This window comes from Balaenoptera borealis, assembly GCF_965194805.1.
Source record: "Balaenoptera borealis genome assembly, chromosome: 13".
Taxonomy (NCBI): domain Eukaryota; kingdom Metazoa; phylum Chordata; class Mammalia; order Artiodactyla; family Balaenopteridae; genus Balaenoptera; species Balaenoptera borealis.
In genome coordinates this window covers 44949349-44966638 of record NC_138870.1, presented here as the reverse complement: position 1 = coordinate 44966638, position 17290 = coordinate 44949349, and the positions used below count along the sequence as shown (strand labels likewise).

The following is a 17290-nucleotide window of genomic DNA, read 5'->3' as shown; positions in this document are numbered from 1 at the left end:
TTACATATAGAATGGATAAACAACAAGGTCCTACTGTATAGCACAGGGAACTATATTCAGTGTCCTGGGATAAACCATAATGGAAAAGAATATAAAAAAGAATGCATATATATGTATAACGAAATCACTTTGCTGTACAGCAGAAATTAACACAACACTGTAAATCAACTATACTTCAATTAATAATTTTTTTTAAATGGGTCTTCAACAAATGATGAATGAATGAATAAACGAATGAATAAAAAGCGATACAAAGAGTTTATTATTGTATTGGAAAGAGCACAAAGAAAGAAACAAACACCTCTCAGACCTTGATGGCCCGAGTTGCTTTAAGTCACCCCACCTTCACCAAATCTGTAAGGTCCTTCGTGTCTCCCCCAGTCTGAACAGCCATGGAGTGAGAGGGGGCCCTTTGCCCAACCCACGGGGCTGGGGGCTCAAGAGCCACCACCATTCTGAGTCTGTGCTCACCTGCCCACAGGTCCACAGATCTCAGTCCTTGGAGTTCTCTGGTGGGGTCAGGTATGGCAGGCCCCCTTGACTCAGAGCTAGGTCTGGGAATTCAGAGAGGAGCCCTGGTCCCAGGCTTTGCAGGCAGAGAACTTGGTGGTGTCATCTGGGCAGTGAGCGTGCCCTGACCTCTAGGTATGGCAGGACCAAGATCGAGGTGTCACCAGCCCCCAGAAGGTTGTCTGTGCCAGAGAAAGGTGAGTTGTGAATAAGGTCCCTCCCAGTGCCCACCCTGTGCATCTAAGACACGGGACCCCGTCCCTCACCCCCAAACCGGGCCCTGGCTCCTGACCGTGGCTGTGGAATTGGGCAACAATAGGGGGCTGGCTCTTTTGAAGGGGAGGCAGGTCCTCCTGGGTGGGGAGCTGAGCGAGGGTCATGGCCCCTTACCTGGGGCAGGGGGCAGTGGCGCCGTGCATACCACTCCTGGCAGTACAGGCTGACCTGGATACCCTGGCCCAGAAAGAGCATGGTCCACATGAGCACGTTCCACGCTGGGCCCGTGCGCCGGTCATGCATCATGAAGTTCAGTGGCCCTGATGCAGGAGGAAATGTTGTCACCTCAGCTCCAGATACCTGTATCTAATCTTCCTGGCTGCCTTCCTATCTCAGGGCACGGGGAAGAGTTGGAACAGGAAGGCACCATTGAGGAAGCTCTTGAACCCAGCTCCAGAAGCTCACAGAGGTCTCAAGTGGCTCATGTAAAACCAGGATTCCTCAGTCTACACTTCAGTATCCTGGATCTCTTACTAAACCTCCCAACCTCACACCAGTTTTCTCCCCTTTGTCTTCCTGTATGTGTGCCCTGCTCAGATGCTCCTCTCCAGCCAGAAGTCTTTTCCCACATCCCCCAGGATACCCCTTTGCTGCCTCCCTCCCTGCTCCCAAGTCCGTCCCCCACCCCCCACCAACTCTCACACACAACTCTCATGCCTTCCCCCAGAAGGCACACACATTTCCCCCTCTGTCTTGGGTACATGGCCTCTCCCATCAGTCTGGAATCTCCAGGAGCGGGACTCCAGGTCTCTTCCCTCTGGATGTCTCCCTCTCCAGGGGCATAAAGAGGCCAAGCTCACCTCCAATGACAAGGAAGAGCAACAGCATGACAGGGTAGAAGAATCCCAGGACGAAGCAGAAGATGTACTCGTGGACCACTGCAGAGACCAGGAACACGCCCAGCATGGCTGCCCCTCGGGCCCGGCCACCAAGGAGCTGGCAGGAGCCGGGGGGAGGAGGGTGGAGTGAGTCTCCCTAAGCCCCCTCCACAAAGAGCCCCCTCCTTAAGGAAGCCAGAGGTTGTGTAGTACAGCGGAAAGAATATGGGATTTGCGATCAGAAGGGCTGACATGTCCTATTTAAGAGCATTTTATTAGTCCATTGGGCCTTAGATGCAACTTTCAAAAGGGGATATAATAATACTTACTTCTCAGGGTTACAGGGCAGATTATGTAGTATGTGCAAATTCTTGGTAACTGAAAATTGCTATATGCATGTTCCTTAGAAGGCTAAGGAGGGGAGAAATGCCCTGTGGAGGAGGTGTAGTTGAGGACAAGGAAGGAAGGCAGTTAGATCATAAGAAGGACTTTCTGCCCATTGGGTTGGGTAGAATGGGGACAGGTGAAAGTCAAAGGGGCCCCTAGGTCTGGAAAAGAGGAATGGTGCAGAGAAAGGGAAGGAGAGGATACCCCAGAGAGGTTCCATTAACTTTGGGAGCTGATGGAGTGTGCAGAGCCCATACCCACAGCCCATCCTGATATACGTAGCTGTACAGCCAGTCGTGGACCACCACGTTCCAAGTGCGGTAGTAGTTGGAGAAGGATGTCGAGTTCCACCAGTCCTGGGGGGGGGGGAGGTTCAGGGGGGGAGAGGAGGTGAGCATCAGGGCCCTGTCTCTGCCCAGGCCCCAGCTTCTCTCCCCTGCTTCCTGCCCCCTGTCCCAGTGTTCTCCACAAGGGCTGGCTCCCAGCAGGAGAGAGACAGCAAGCATCCTCCCAACTCCCTCTTCAGCATCTGGGGTCCTTGCCCTCCCTCCTACTCTCCCTTTCAGGAGAAGAAGATTCCAAATTAGCATCCCCACAAGAGCAGTTAGCCCTGGCTGGTCAGGGGGTAGAGGGGTGACAAAACAACCATACCCAGAGGAGCACATTTCTCACTGTGGAAGATTGACAGCACAGCTGATGTTGAAATCCTGCCCCACAGGGTTAAGAGAAACTGGTGACTAATGGAAATTCCTGAGCTCGTCTTACAGAACAGCAGGTAAGGGAACAGCTTGTTAAAAAAACCCTTCTGCTTGTAACCTGCCTTCACTGACTAAGCCTTAAATTTTTTTTTTTTTTTGACTCCTTAACTGCCCCGTATAGATAACACCTCTGATGTATGGGTCACTATAGTAACAGGGGGCATAACTTTTCCAGGAACTTGGAGTTGGCTCTTGTCTAGTTCAAGCGGGCTAAGACTGGTTGGGACCACTGACCCTAAAACTGGGCTTGCACAGGTGTCGGATGAATGACCTTTTGACATCAGAGGGCCAAAAACTCCACCCTCAGATCATGCTAAATGCCTCCATTTTTTAACATGCATCCCATGAAGAAGCATGTAACTCAGATACACCTGTGCAGAACACCGATTACCTCACCTTTTCTCTACCTCCAATCACTTTTCCCCATACCTAAGATCATCTTGCTTCTTTATCCCATAAATATCTCAAGCCCCTGGCCTTTGGGGAGGCGAATATGAGATTGTTCTCCCTTCTCCTCACTTGGCTGCCTTGTGAATAAACCCTCTCTCTGCTGTAAATCTTGGCGTCTTAGTGTCTGGCTTACTGCGAATTGGTCAAATGCACCTGGTTCGGTAACAAGGTGACAGCCAACATAGCCACCATCCTCCCCACATCCTTCCCTGGCCCTCCCTGCATCCAGCTCCCAAGTAGCCCAGGTCCAGGCCCCACCCGATAGAACATTCTGTCTCCAAATCGTAGCATCTCTGCGAAGGCGTTGAGCCAGCAGTGAAGGAAGGCAAAGAAGATGAGCAGCAGCATGAAAATGCCTGGTAAGTGGAGACAAGGGGCTGCAAGTCAGCCTGGCTCCCCTGATCCCCCATGAAGCTCCAGGGGTCCCCCCAGGAAGCCCTCACCCAGCAACCAGGGCCCCAACCCCTACCGATCATTTGTTAATCATTCACTAGTTCATGCACTCATTCATTCATTCCATTTGCTCATGAAGCCCATGCCACATGTTGGGGATACAGAGATGAATGTCAAAACCTCTGCCCGTTGGCAGTTCATAGAGTGGTTGAAAGGTAGGGAGTAGGTGGCAATCTGAAGTGAGACCCTGACGATGAGCAACCATAGGAGGGGGCAGATAAGGGAGAGTCAGGGGAAAAGGTGTTGAAACTAAGAGTGAGCGGAGGGAGGGGTTCCCTGCTAAGCCTTCCCCAGGGTGCAGCCTTCTGCAGCCCTGCCTCTGGTGGGCATACCTGGCAAGGTGGCGTGCATGATGGAGAGCACCAGGGCACGGGTGCTGAAGGGCTCCCTGCTCATGTTGGCAAAGACAGGAACACAGAGGCGGCCCAGGATGAAACAGGCATAGAGCACGCAGCCCAGGGCCTGGGGAGGGGGTGGAGGACGCATAACTTTGAAAGGAATCACTGGTTGCTGCCCCTCCTTCTGGAATCAGACTCTGGCCCAGCAACTGCCTCCTCTTTCCTTAGCGCCACCCTCTGACCTCTCCCCCAGGCCTCCCTTACTTCACTCCCAGAAATGTCCCCTCAGCCACCATGAGTCACGGGTAGTCCACCCTTTGACCCCGTCTTCTGACCTGGGCAAAGTTCTTGGCCACATAATTCCACCTGACGCTGGGTGTCCTGCAGCAGCAATGGGGATAATATGTTTCTCATCCTTTTATCTTGTTCCTGCCTGGGCCGGGGCCCAGCACCTGGGGCCCTCTCTCCGCAGCTCCCTCAATTGCTCAGGCCTGGGAGGATTATCTGGGGAGGTGGGGGTCTAGAACACTTTGGACCTTCTATAACAGAGACGACAAGTGGATTTTTAGCTTGAGTGTCCACTAAGGTGACCAACCATCTGGAGTTTGCTCCAGACTGAGAGGTTTCCCAGGATGTAAGAATTTCAGTGCTAAAACTGGGGCAGTCCTGGGCGAACCAGGACAGTTAGTCACCCTTGTGTCACCATGAGCTGGGGCAAGGAGAAGGGGTAATATACCTGCTCCTTACTTCCCATTTTTATTATGGGGTGCTGCCTGAGAAAGTGGCCAGTGTCTGGGATGAGGCTAAAGACCTCAGGGAGAGGAGAGTAGAAGGGCTAGATCCCTGACGGGCCTGGGCATTTGGGGAAGGGCGTGCAGGGTCTTACCTGGGGTAAGTCTCCCTGTAGATGAGTGTGGGGCAGAAGAGGAAATAGAGGTAGCTGGAGAAACTGGGGGCCCGGATCCCCTCACCTGGGGAGGAGTAAGAGGGGTCCATCAGTGAAGAGGGAAGGGAGAGAGGACACAGCTGGGTGGGATGCTGGGAATGGCACCCCCATCTTCTGGCACAGGACCTGCTGTGGCCAGAGCTTCATTTGGCACCCACAAGTTGCACCATCCACTTCTCTCTCCTGTTTTGACTACCTAATGGAAGGCTCTCATACCCTGGGTCTTAATAAGAATGAGCCAGAAGTCCTGGGCAGCAGGGGAGGGGTCTCAGAGGTGGGACCTAAGAGAATGCCTAATGACTAAGGCCCACAGAGCCCACCTGGGGGCCGGAGCTGTGACCCGTGGGCAAGATGGCCTTAGGAGGTTGGAGCTTTTATGAGGATCCTGCAGCTAGTGGCTTCATGCAACCAGCCAAGAGGACTGAGTTCACAGCAGCGCCTGCTGAAGGCCTCACCTCCTCTGGCCCGAAGTGTCCCAGGCACAATCTCTCTCAGGAAGGAGTAGCTTTTCATCAGGAGCCTGACCTGAGATGGAATGGAAAAGAGGTTAAGGTGCTGTGGGACTTTGAGCAGATCACTTAACCTCTCTGTGTCTCTTTTACGGGAGAGGGGCAGGCAGATTGTAAACTTTGTACAGTCAAAGCCCATACTTTATCTTTTTGTTGGACTGTCTCATAGCCTAACACAGACGGCTGCTGGGATGAATCGAGGATAAAGGGGTACCGGAAAGGGCAGAGTCTCCAGCTGGCCAACCCAATCGATTATACTTGCGTAGCAGGGTCCGGTTCGTTTACATTTCCTTGGAGCCTGCTGTTTGTCTCAAATCCCTCGCAAAGGACTCTGCCCCTGGTAACTAGCTCCGCCCCCACCAATACAGTATCCAATGCCCTCCTTCCCAGGGGCCCCGCCCACCATTGGTCCCGCCCATCACCTACCTGCTCAAAGACTAGGACACAGCGGGAGGCTGGCGGGAGCTGATACTCCACTGCTACATGGACCGGAAGGATGCTGAGCACTGCTGTGTGGCCGGCCAGCAGCATGAAGCCCAGGCCCACCCCCAGCGTCCAGGCCACTCTGGACTGGGGCCTCGCCCACAGCCGCAGGGCCTGGTAGGGCACCAGCAGAGTGGACAGGAACATGGGGACCCACGTTACCAGCGCCAAGGGCAGCTGTCCGAAGCTGAAGATCAGTAGGTCAAACTCCAGCATCAGCCTGGGAGTGGGGAAGGAGAGACAAAGTAGACAAGTGTGAGGCCCATCCTTGTCCCCTTCCTCTGCAGTCAGAGCTCTTGGAAGATAAACTGAGGCATCTTGCCAAGGTTGTGAGCTCCCGATCTCTGAAAGTGTTCAAGATGGCACCTCTGTTGCCCAGGACTTCTAGCAACAAGGCATTGCCCGAGGAGACTCAATCATGGGATGGCTTTGCTTCCAAATTACCTTTAGAGCCCTCTGTGGCACTGCAGAAGGGTTCAGTACATCCCGTGCCACCGGTGTTAGGGTATGAGGTGCCTAGAGTTTAACTTTGATTTTTGTTAGTTTTGTACTTTTGGGGTGTCTGGAGCTGTAGACTTGAATTAATAGAAAGCAGGTTGTTGAGTGTTTTGTTTGCTTAGGTTAAGAGTATACGGTCTGGGGACTTCTCTGGTGGTACAGTGCTTAAGAATCTGCCTGCCAATGCAGGGGACATGGGTTCGATCCCTGGTCCGGGAGGATCCCACATGCCGCGGAGCAACTAAGCCCGTGCGCCACAACGACTGAGCCTGCGCTCTGGAGCCCGCGAGCCACAACTACAGAAGCCCGCGTGCCTAGAGCCCATGCTCCACAACAAGAGAAGCCACCGCAATGAGAAGCACACGCACCGCAACGAAGAGTAGTCTCCGCTTGCCTCACCTAGAGAAAGCCCGCGCACAGCAACGAAGACCCAACGCAGCCAAAAATAAGTAAATAAAATAAATAAATTTATTAAAAAAAAAAAAAAACGAGTATACAGTTTGGAACTTCCCTGGTGGTCCAGTGGTTACGAATCCACCTACCAATGCAGGGGATGTGGGTTTGATCCCTGGTCAGGGAACTAAGATCCCACGTGCTGCAGGGCAACTAGAGAGCCCGTGTGCCGCAACTAAGATCAAATGCAGCCAAATAAATTAATTAATTAAAAATAAATTAATAAATAAAACAAATAAATTAATAATAATTATTATAATTTATTAATAATTTATTATTAGCTAAATAAATTTAGCTAATTTATTATTAGCTAAATAAATTAATTAATTAAAAAAAAGAGTATACGGTTTGGGGACTTCCCTGGTGGTCCAGTGGCTAAGACTCCAAGCTCCTAATGCAGGGGGCCCGGGTTTGATCCCTGGTCAGGGAACTAGATCCCACATGCCACAACTAAAAATCCTGCATGCCACAACAAAGACCCGGCGCAGCCAAATAAATAAATAAATAAATACTTAAAAAAAAAAAAAAAGAGTATATGGTTTGGGGAATTCCCTGGAGGTCCAGTGGTTAGGACTCAGTGATTTCACTGCCGTGGCCCGGGTTCGATCCCTAGGGTCAGGGAACTAAGATCCTACAAGCCTCGCTGTGCAGCCAAAAAAGAGCGTATGGTTTGTAATGGTGAAAAATTAGAAAATTAGAAGCGACCCAAACGTCCATTAGTAAAGAACTAAATGAACAAAAGCTGGCACTTCCAGACTCTGCGGTCATTAAAATCAATGGACCAACATGGAAAGATCTCTAATATGGGTCATTAGGGAGTGGAAAGGAAACAATAGGTACAGTATCTTATTAATGTAAACCCCCATAAAATACATTCCCTTGGTTCTTATATACATCTGGAAGTGGATGCATCGAAATGCTCTGGAGGGAAGCTCTCAAAACCATTAAAAATGTTACCCCTGGGGAGCGGTCTGGGATGGAGGGGGGTGATGGAGAACGAGCCATCTTACATATATTTGAAACTTTTCCTGAGATTTGATCCTTAATTATAAGGATGAACAACAAGTTTGCCAAAAGGAAGTGCTGTTGCTGAACCTGCAGATCCTTGGTCCTCTTCCTTTTACTGCTTCCTAAGCCATATGTAGGGTGAGGTGGGGTCATGCAAGTCCAGACCCCCAGGGCTCTACAGCTCCCTGAGGCTCATCCCCAGAGTGGGGAGCTGCTTTTTGGGGGAAGCGATCCACCAAGGCACTTGTGTGCACAAGATCTTGTCTTCCCCACAAGATTGGGAGTGCCTCACAGAGAGGGCTGGGGTTGGCCCCTCATCACTCTGCCCCCCAGGGCTTGTACTTAGGAGGGGCTCACTGGAGGTTACTTGAACCGAACACCACTGCCTTGGAAAGGACTGTGTGAGAGCAGTGGGGTGAGATCCATGCTTGTGTGTGCACATACATGTATGTTTGCCTCAGGACAAGGGTCCAATTGAGAAGGATTTGAGTGGGGGAGTAGTGTTCCAGAGGGCTAACTCTGGGAAAACAGACCAAAGGCCATCCAAGGCTGTGCTAAGAGGGCTTTTTGGGTGGGAAGGTGGTTGGAAAGCAATGTTGATGTGTGTCTAACAATCAAACGGGCCCGTGCTCTCTCAGGCCGGTGGCAAGTGGAACACCGGGAACCCAGGTGGTCTGATCTTACCTGTGGGCCTATCCCGAGCGGGAGGGGTGCCTACCTGCCCTCATCAATGAAGTCGATGGCCAGGGTGCTGATGATGAAGACACACAGGCCGGCGATAAACATGTGGTAGATGGTGCGGAAATGCTGCACCTCCATCAGCTCGCTGGAAGGACAGGGGCCCGAGTGTCAGTGGGAGAGTCCTCAAGGTCATGCAGACTAGCTCAGGCACTGTACACACGTGGGGATGGGACCTAGTGATTGGGAACTTGCAGCTACGGGCTGCAATATGGCTAGGACTTCTGTCCAAAGCTCTTTCCAGCCCAGACAATTCTCATCCTGGTGGCCTTTCTTCCACAATCACACCCAAGGCAGACAGAGAAACAGAACCTTAGAAACCTTCTCCAAGTCCTCCCCCAAACCACCTAGAGCCTGAGGATGACAAATGAGGTGCCCTGGACCCCCCCAGACAAAGCTCTTTCTTTTCTTCTCATCCCGTCCTCACCCTTGACTTACTCAAGCAGGGACTTGCGGTTGATGAAAACTTTCCGTTTCCCCAGGGATGGCTCCCGGGTCCTGAATTGAGACAGTTGTTCTGGGCCAGGACCCAAAGGAAGAAGGCAGTAGGCAGAGGGTAGGGCCTTGCGGGATGTCAATATTTGGGAGCCGAGGGCAGTAGTAGGGGAAGGTCAGGGTTAGGGCCAGCGGGCAGGACCAGGTGGAAGGTCAGGGAGGGCCAGGGCAGAGCAAAGCCCAGCAGAGGAGGTCAGGAAGGCAGAGGCGATAAGGGGAGAAGGAGGGAAGACTGAAGTTGGAGTTACATCAGTGCTGGCAAAGGGCACATGGGATAGCATCTGTGGCTCATAATCCTTACGATGCAGGAGGCTGCGCAGCCACTCCCCAGCCCCCTGGCTCCTCAGACTCTTACTTGCGCAAGGAATCTGGAGGGATGGAGGGCACTGGTCTGTCTTGTGGCGGGTAGGCTTGAATAGCCTCGCACATGGCCTGATCCAGCAGCTCCGTCAGCTGGCCTTGTGCTTGTTCCAGCAACTGCGTCTTCACAGCCTACAGGACAAAGCAGGGCAGGGCCCGCGGTCCCTCCATCCAGTCAGCCATCCTCCCACTCACCAAACATTTACTGAGCCTCCCTCCATGCCAGGCACATTGCTAAGTGCTAGGGATGGAAAGATGAACAAGCATGGCTCCTGCCCAGAGGTTTCCACCCCCAGTTTAACTCCCTCTGGTTTCCCAGGGCAGCAGTGAGGATCCAGGAAAGATACTTTCAGACTCCAGGTCTGAACCTCAACCACCTTGTCATCTCTGATCCTACTCTCTTCTCCCTGACCCCAGCCTTCCCTCTCCTGACCTCTAGCCCCACGAACAGAAGACTGTTCACTGGCTGACCTTTGGCCCCTGTCCTGATGACCTGTGTTTCAAACCCCTCTGTCTTAACTCGTAGCTCTGACCTGAGGGGTTTGAACCCGAGAACAAATTGTCTTTATCATCAAGCCAGTCCTCACCCCTCCCTCCCTCTACTCCAGGACCTGTCCATTTTGACCTCTGACCTCCCTCACCTGCATATGTCGGGTCCATTGTAGCAAATCTGGGCCTCTATGTGTCTCATTGTTTCCTAGGATAAGGGGTCAAAGGGGAGGAGTTGGGGTTCTGCTGCCTAGTGCAGACCCAGAGGCATCCTCTGACCAGGAAGTGCTTTCTGTGTGCTCAGCAGCCTCCCCACCCCCAACCAGTCAATATCTAGTATCATGGTGGGGGGGCGGCGGGGAGCAATCAGAAGGGGAAGTTATTTTTGCAGGGGGTGAGGAGGTCACTGGCAAGCAGGGAGCCTGATGACCTTCCTGGAAACAGGGTACCCAGGGAACAGGAAGCTACTCTAATAACCATCTGGGGTAAAAGAGTCAGAAAGATAAGGCAAGGTACTGAATAGCTCTTTTCTCCTCCCTTCCCCAGCTGGGTAGTTAGGGGGCAGAGGCTGGAATCTGCCTTCACTGGCCTCCCAGGACAGCAGGAAGGATTGAAGGTAGACAGCAGGAACCCCCTCTCGACAGTGCACCCCACCTCCAGCCCCACCTGGGCATTCTGCATTCCCAAAGTGGGGCTCCCCTTCTCTGGAGGGCCGGTCCTCCTGCTCTCCTCCTAGCCCTTCTCTCCTCCGCAGTTGGGCCGCCCTTGGCTCCATGATGTGTGTCTTGACTGGGCAGCAGCAGCTGGTAAGTGTTCCCTCCCTTCCTTCAGGCTTGCCTGGCAGAGCTCTTATCTCACTCAGCTCCTCTGACAGCTCCAAAGACTAAAGTCCTTTCAGGAGGAGGGGTTATAAGTTATCCGATCCATGATCCCCTTCCGGAAGGCAGTACCATCTCAGCTACAGGCTCTGCTCTACTGGCTGTCACAGGGATGGACACAACCCTTGAACAGATAGCCCAACCACCACCCAGATGCCCAGCTCCCTCCCACAGGAATGGGAGCTCTGCACCCATACATGTCACGGGGAGGGGGACTTTGCTCCTCTGAGGCTTATCATCTGGTATGGCTGCTTCCCAATCTCTTTCTCAGTAGGCTGAAGGTCGGGAAGGAGTCAGAAACATCTTCAGGTATCAGGGCACTCAGCTCCCGTAGACCATGATAAGGTGCGTGAAAGAACCTTGTCAACAAAGCTTTCTGTGCATGTGATTACTATTCTGTGAGGTTGGTACCTGTGACGACTGCGGTACTGTGGCCCCTCCAGTAGAAGGCTAGGTGCTGGGGGCCCTGAACACCACCTCTTCCCTACACCTGCTTAGGTTAGCAGGTAGGCAGAAAAGAGGCAAAACAAACACTTAATCAGCACCTGAGGAATGCCAGGCATTGTCACGTATGGAAGAACCAGATTTAAATCCTCCCTCAATCATTTACTGGCTGTGGAATTTCAGGCAAATGACCCTAATAGTTTAAGCTACAGTTTCTTCCTCTGAAAAACAGGGGCAAAAGTCCCTACCTCATAAGGTTATTGTAAGCATAAAATGAGGTAGTCCAGGTAAAAGCACATGGTCCAGGGCATAGCCCATGGCAAGAGTGCAATAAATAATAATTTCCTTCCCTTTTTAGTAAGAAGTAACAGAAGGGTAAGTGCCTTGAGAATTCCTCTTTGTTGGGTTCCTGGTGGGGATTAACTATTAATCGTTCCTCTCCCTTTGTGTCCAAAGATCAGTGTTAGAAACAAGGTCACAACTTCAGACCAAGGCCACGGCCTCAGTGTCTCCCTGCCCCCACCTGCTGCCTTCCACTCCCTGGTGGGCAGTTGGGTGAGGCTTGAGGCCATGAAACCTCTACCAGTGGCTGTCTCTGTCATTCCAAGTGTGGCGGGAAGGACAGATGGTAGTCCACAGGAGAAGAGAGCTGCTATAAGAGGCTGGACAGGGGTAGAGAGGAGGGCCAGGGACTCCACAATGTAAGAGGTGACACAGAGACGTAGGCCAGAGACCCCCAACACAGCTTTATTAACACCCCAAGCCAACACCAACAATCTTTCCATGTGTGAGGTTGACAATGGGGCAGGGCCTGCAGGTGGAGTGTGGGGCTCTGGGCCCCTGAGTTACTCAGCACTCAACAAATAACCCAAGATGACAGCCCCACGCTCCTGCCAGTGGCTATGCAGCCTCCCACCCAGCCTTAGCCACTGCTCCCGGTGGGGCAAGGGGAGCTTCCATCGCCATCTGGGGACCCGGGCAGGGGCTGGCCCATGCGATCCACACACCAGCAGGGACCTCGGCGCTGCCCCTGGGAGGACCGGCACTGGGGAGAGAGGCACAAGGATCAGAGGTGTGGCCCAGGAGAGATGGGAGGGGCCCCGTGGGTTGGGGGCCGGGCTGTCGACTCCTGAGTCTGAGTCTGTGGAAACATCTGAGTGTTCTCAGGACAGCGAGGCCCGCTGGGTTCCCTTGCATGGCTTCTCTTCTCCACCCACCAAATTGTGCCTGTTCTTCTAGGCCAGAACAGTGGTTCTCAGAGTGTGGTTTCCAAACCAACAGCATCAGCATCACTAGAGGCCGCATTAGAAATGCAAATTTTCAGGCTCTGTGGGCGGGGCTCAGCCACCTGTGTTCACACCAGGGTGATTCTGATGCTCCTCATGTTTGTGAACCTCTGAGTCAGGCATTGCTTAGATAGTCTAACTGCTCTCCCATAGCTGTGGTTGGTTATTCTCTATGTTTGTGTGGGCTCTAAAGTTGGGAGAGCCCTAAGGGCAGGGCAAGTGTCTTATTTATGCAACTTTGTAAGCCCCCCTACCCAATTGCTGGTAGGACCCTCGTACTGATAGACCAAGGGAGGAGAGGAATGGCCTCACCTGCCGCTTCCGGTAGAAGCCCCGATGGTCACAATTAGGCACGTAGAGGGTGTGAGCCCCGCGGTAGATCTCGGTCTGGAGTTGCTGCAAAACTGAGTCCAGATGTCTGCGGCAGGGGCCCTGGAGGAAGGGATAGCTCTGCTGCAGAGTCTGCTGGCCCCACCAGCCAGGCTCCCAGGACTGGGATGGAAGACTTCGCCAAGCCCAAGGGAGCAGTCTCCGATGGGAATCTCCAGGACTCCCCACCCTTCCTGTTCCCTGCCCGCCTCAAACGCACCATTTCAGTGTCTTGGACGCCCCCAGGATTGGGCCGGGCGGAAGTGGTAGAGGTCCCCGGATTCCTCTGTTGGTCTCTGCGGTTCATGTCCTGCTGGCGAGTTGTCCCTGCTTGGGGCTTACTCTCCTTAGGATTCTCCCCTACAGCCACAAGAGGAATGGGGAAGAAGAGGCCGGAAATCAACCAGATGTCAAAGGCCAGAGCCGAGTGGAAATGAGCGGAGCTTTCAGAGTAGTGAGGGGGTTTACAGTTTGGCTCCACTGTTACCTTCTCCTGGCCTCAGTTTCTTTCTCTGACAAATGGTAGTATTACCTTTCATGATAATATCCCCAGACTAGTTTTTTTTAAAAATATTTATTTATTTATTTTGGCTGCACCAGGTCTTAGTTGCGTCATGCGGGATCTTTAGTTGCATCATGTGGGCTTCTTAGTTGTGGCATACGGACTCTCAGTTGCAGCGTGCGAACTCTTAGTTGCTGCATGCATGCGGGATCTAGTTCCCAGACCAGGGATCGAAGCCAGGCCCCCCGCGTTGGGAGCACGGAGTCTTACCCACTGGACCACCAGGGAAGTACCCTGCAGACTAGTTTTAAGGCTTATAAAGGAGAAGCACTTTGGAAAGCAAAAATCAATACGTTCATTGATTGAGAAGCCTGGGGCTTTGGGTGAAAAGACCGGGCTGTTCCACCAGAGGCCAGCAGGGGGTGCACCAAGGCAGGGAGATGGGGCAGAAGAGCAATGGCGGTGAGAGGGGGGTCAGCAGGGACCCAAGTGGAATGTGTGTCCCCGCTGTGACCCTGCTGTGACTCAGCCCACCCCTCCCAGGGCTGAGACATGGTTACTTTGGGGGCACTGCAGTGGGGGCCTCTCCCTTCTGGTCCCCTGAGACTCAGCCCAGCTCAACCCCAGTGGTCCCAGGAGCATGTGTGATTCAGCCCTTAACCAGGAGGTGGAAGGTGGGCAGGCTGCAAAGGTGCAGGAATGAGTGGCTTCCAACCTTCAGGCTGCTCCTGGCTCTGGAGAAAGTTTCACACGTTGTCCTGGGGGGTTTGGGGAAAGCTCAGGATGGGAAGGGAAAGTCAGGGTGTCAGGGCAAAGAAAAGACAGGGAGGGGAGCGGGCACTGTTTGGAATTTGCCCCAGCTGTAAAATGAGATATTATGAGCCCTGAAGTTGCTCCCATCTGCCTACTACTCAAAAGCCAAGAACCGTTTCCTCTGCAATCCTGAGTCTGATCCTTCTTTCTCCACACTCCTCAGACCTTGCCCTTCATTCCCTCTATTCAGCATCCTACCACGACCATGCTCCCAGCTGCCTCCTCTGACCCATCCAGACCACCTCTTTCCAGGAAGACCCCTAGCAGCCTGGACCCAGGCATTTAGGACTGAAAGAAACTCCAAGTTGATTTCCCATCCTTCCCTGCGGAAAGAACTGGGAGCTCAGATGCCCCTGGGGTGGGGGCCGTTTGTATTTCCTCCTCTTCCCATCTCCCTGCTGCCCCCCATCTTTCAGGTTCTGACTCACTTCTGTCCCACCCACCCAATGACTCAGCCTTCTATTCTCCTCTCTGGGTTAGGGTGGGGTGGGGTGGGGTGGGTGGAGGGTTCTGAGAAGCTTTAAATCATAACCCTGATTTGGCAGACTCCTTCTTTTCCCACCTCTATCCCCCGCTCCGGGTGGGGAGCAGGGAGGGCCAGCGCCAGACATCTGACCCTAGTCTAGTCTGAAACTGCTCTGGATTTGAGCCATCTTCTATTCTCCACCCCATGTTCGGGTGCTTTGGACACCCTGATATTAAGAGGAGATATTTCTCAGTGTGTGCAGGATTTGGGAGTCTGGAGTTCTCTTCCCTCTTTCTCCAAGTGGAAGCTGGTAACAATGCCTGGGTCCTTTCTGCAGCTTGGGTGTCTGGGGCTGAATGAGCTGGGCCTCTGTAGCATACAGCACGTCCCTAAACCCTTCCATCCCTCCCTTTCCCCTCAAGAGAAAATAGGTCAAGGGGGCAAAAAAGGGTTGCGGGCTCAGACATGTCCCTGCTTCATCCCTAGGGCCCCCAGCCGTACCCCAGACTCCTAGGAGCTCCCCGCACTGGCCCCTTCAGCCTCGAAAATGTACCCCCACCAGGGTTGGGGAGGAGGAAGCGTCAATCTCAGGACCCTAATAGCAGGGCTGCCCGTGCGCATCCCTCCCGGACCCCGCCGGCAGAGTTGCGGGGCTCACGTGGGCGGGGCAGGGGCGGGGCGCGGACTCACCCGAGGGCGCGCGCGCCCGGCCGCAGCGGCCCCGGCCCAGCAGCAGCGCCCGCAAAGGCGCCTCGTCTTTCTCCGGCGGCTGGCACTGCAGTCCTGGGGCGCAGTTTGGAGTGTAGACCCCGCACTGCTGCCCCTCCCTCCTGAGACAGCCCCCAGCTTCCGAACAGCCCTCCGCCGGCGGCCCTCCATCCTCCTCCTCCACGCAGCCCCCTGGACAACCCGCCTGCACCCCCTGCCCGCAGCCTGGGCACCTTGCCAAGGCGCCTCCTGGGCGGGCAGCGAGCAGCAGAGTTAGCAGCAGTGGCGGCAACAGCCTGTGGGGGGTCATGGTCAAGATTTTTGCCCCGTCCACTCCTCCCAGAGCAGTCGTAGCGCAGCTGCTGCCCGTCGCCGCCCCTCTGCCTTAAGTAGCCGCCGGCAGGGGCCGGGCCCTTTAAGAGCCAGGTGAAGGGGGGGGGGCGGTGGAGAAGGCAGGGGCATTCCCTAAACTGGGTGGGACTGGAGAGGCCCCCCCCTCCACCTGGGTCCTCCCCACTCTTCTCTACCTCCTCCCTCCTCCCGGTTTCTGTTTACTTCCCAAATTACTCTGATTTTTCTTGCTTTGTTCCCGGGAATCTCGCCCGGATTTTGGGAGCTGGACAGCTGGCTGGAGGCCCTGGAGGGTGGGAAGGGGTGGAAGCAGGAGGGGTGGAAGCGGCAGTAGGGATGAAGGGGAAACCTGAAATCCAGTTCGGGTACATGTGTGGCGGATGAAGGAGACGGAGGGACTCCGATGGGGAGTGAGAAGATGGCGGACTTAAGTGGACGGAGAAGGGATGGTGTGGGGGTCATGAGAGGAATGCGGGCGAAAAGAGAGAAAAGGCGGAGACGACGGAGAGTGGGGTCTTGGGAGAACCGACTGCTGATGGAGGAGAGTAAACCAGGGGCGAGGAGAGGAAGAGCAAAGCTGAGGCAGGAGCAAGAGAAGGTCTCCCTGAGATGTGACTGAGGGGAAGGCGGGTACTGGGGGCCAGACTTGGGTAAGATGATAGAAGGGGTTGAGGGAAGCAAGGGGTGAGGTGGGGGGAGGCGGAGGCACACCCTGAATGAACTGTCAGAAATCCTAGCATTGTGTTGGGGCCATGGGAGTCTGGAGGGATTGCAGGGGGCGGAGCGTGCCCGCAGAACTGGCTGAACACCTGGGAGGTAGGGACGGGGGACTGGCCAGCTGAAATTATGGTGGCGGTGGCGGGGGGTGGGGGTGGGGGGGGGGAGGATTAGAGGAACCCATACTCTGGGTGCTCTTAGGGACAGCGGCCAGAGAGCAGATCCCCAACCCACCCTGCCCTTCATCCAGGTCAGCCCACCCCTCCATTCCTCTCCTTTCCCAGAATCTGTCCTCCACTCCACACCCACCCAGTACCACCCTTTGGGTTTTCTGGATTATTCAGGCTGTGCTCTACCCAGGGGGGTTGGATGGTGACTGGTCTGAGTGTTTCAGTCTGCCTGCTCCCCAGGCTTTCACACGCTGGTCTGTCTATCCCCCCTCCCCACCCCTGGCCGCCCTTCTCCAGGCAGTGCCCCGCCCATCTGAGAACTCCTGGCTGAGCCTTCCTTCCTAGAGGGAGGAAGAAGGACCATTTCCTTCTGCAACCCACACCCACCCAGCTCTGGGTTACGCAACACCGGCCATCTCATTCTTTCCTAAAACAACGGCTCTGGGCAGTGACTAAGTTTAAATTCTGGGCCTCCAAGCAAGAATGTAAGCGAGGGCTTCCTGAACTTTCAGATAAATACAAAATAAAAAGAACTCTACTCCCAGCCCGCCCCCTAGGGCTACCCTGGGACCCTAGGACCAGCATTTGGCGAGCAGCGTCTTCCAGTAGCCCTGAGA

At 54.1% G+C, this 17290-nt stretch overlaps 2 protein-coding genes across 3 annotated transcripts; both read right to left on the bottom strand.

Annotated features, from left to right (window-relative positions):
* Positions 1-239: 239 nt before the first annotated feature.
* SOAT2 (sterol O-acyltransferase 2) lies at positions 240-11932 on the bottom strand. Of its 2 annotated transcripts, XM_082351381.1 has the most exons (15): positions 10636-11932; positions 10122-10177; positions 9476-9612; positions 9064-9123; positions 8606-8713; positions 5872-6148; positions 5392-5461; positions 4877-4961; positions 4326-4371; positions 3985-4114; positions 3458-3555; positions 2249-2347; positions 1587-1722; positions 901-1046; positions 240-692 (listed from the first exon to the last, which is right to left on the bottom strand). In XM_082351381.1, the coding sequence occupies exons 1-15, from the start codon at positions 10742-10744 to the stop codon at positions 642-644; spliced, it is 1608 nt and encodes a 535-aa protein (XP_082207507.1). In that variant the 5' UTR covers positions 10745-11932; the 3' UTR covers positions 240-641. The 2 variants fall into 2 exon arrangements, with proteins under 2 accessions (XP_082207507.1, XP_082207508.1); XM_082351382.1 differs by lacking the exon at positions 4326-4371 and having other exon boundaries at positions 3985-4040.
* Positions 11933-12017: 85 nt separating this feature from the next.
* Positions 12018-15913, bottom strand: IGFBP6 (insulin like growth factor binding protein 6). Its single transcript, XM_082351383.1, has 4 exons — positions 15418-15913; positions 13167-13306; positions 12890-13009; positions 12018-12336 (listed from the first exon to the last, which is right to left on the bottom strand). The coding sequence occupies exons 1-4, from the start codon at positions 15743-15745 to the stop codon at positions 12214-12216; spliced, it is 711 nt and encodes a 236-aa protein (XP_082207509.1). The 5' UTR covers positions 15746-15913; the 3' UTR covers positions 12018-12213.
* Positions 15914-17290: the final 1377 nt, after the last annotated feature.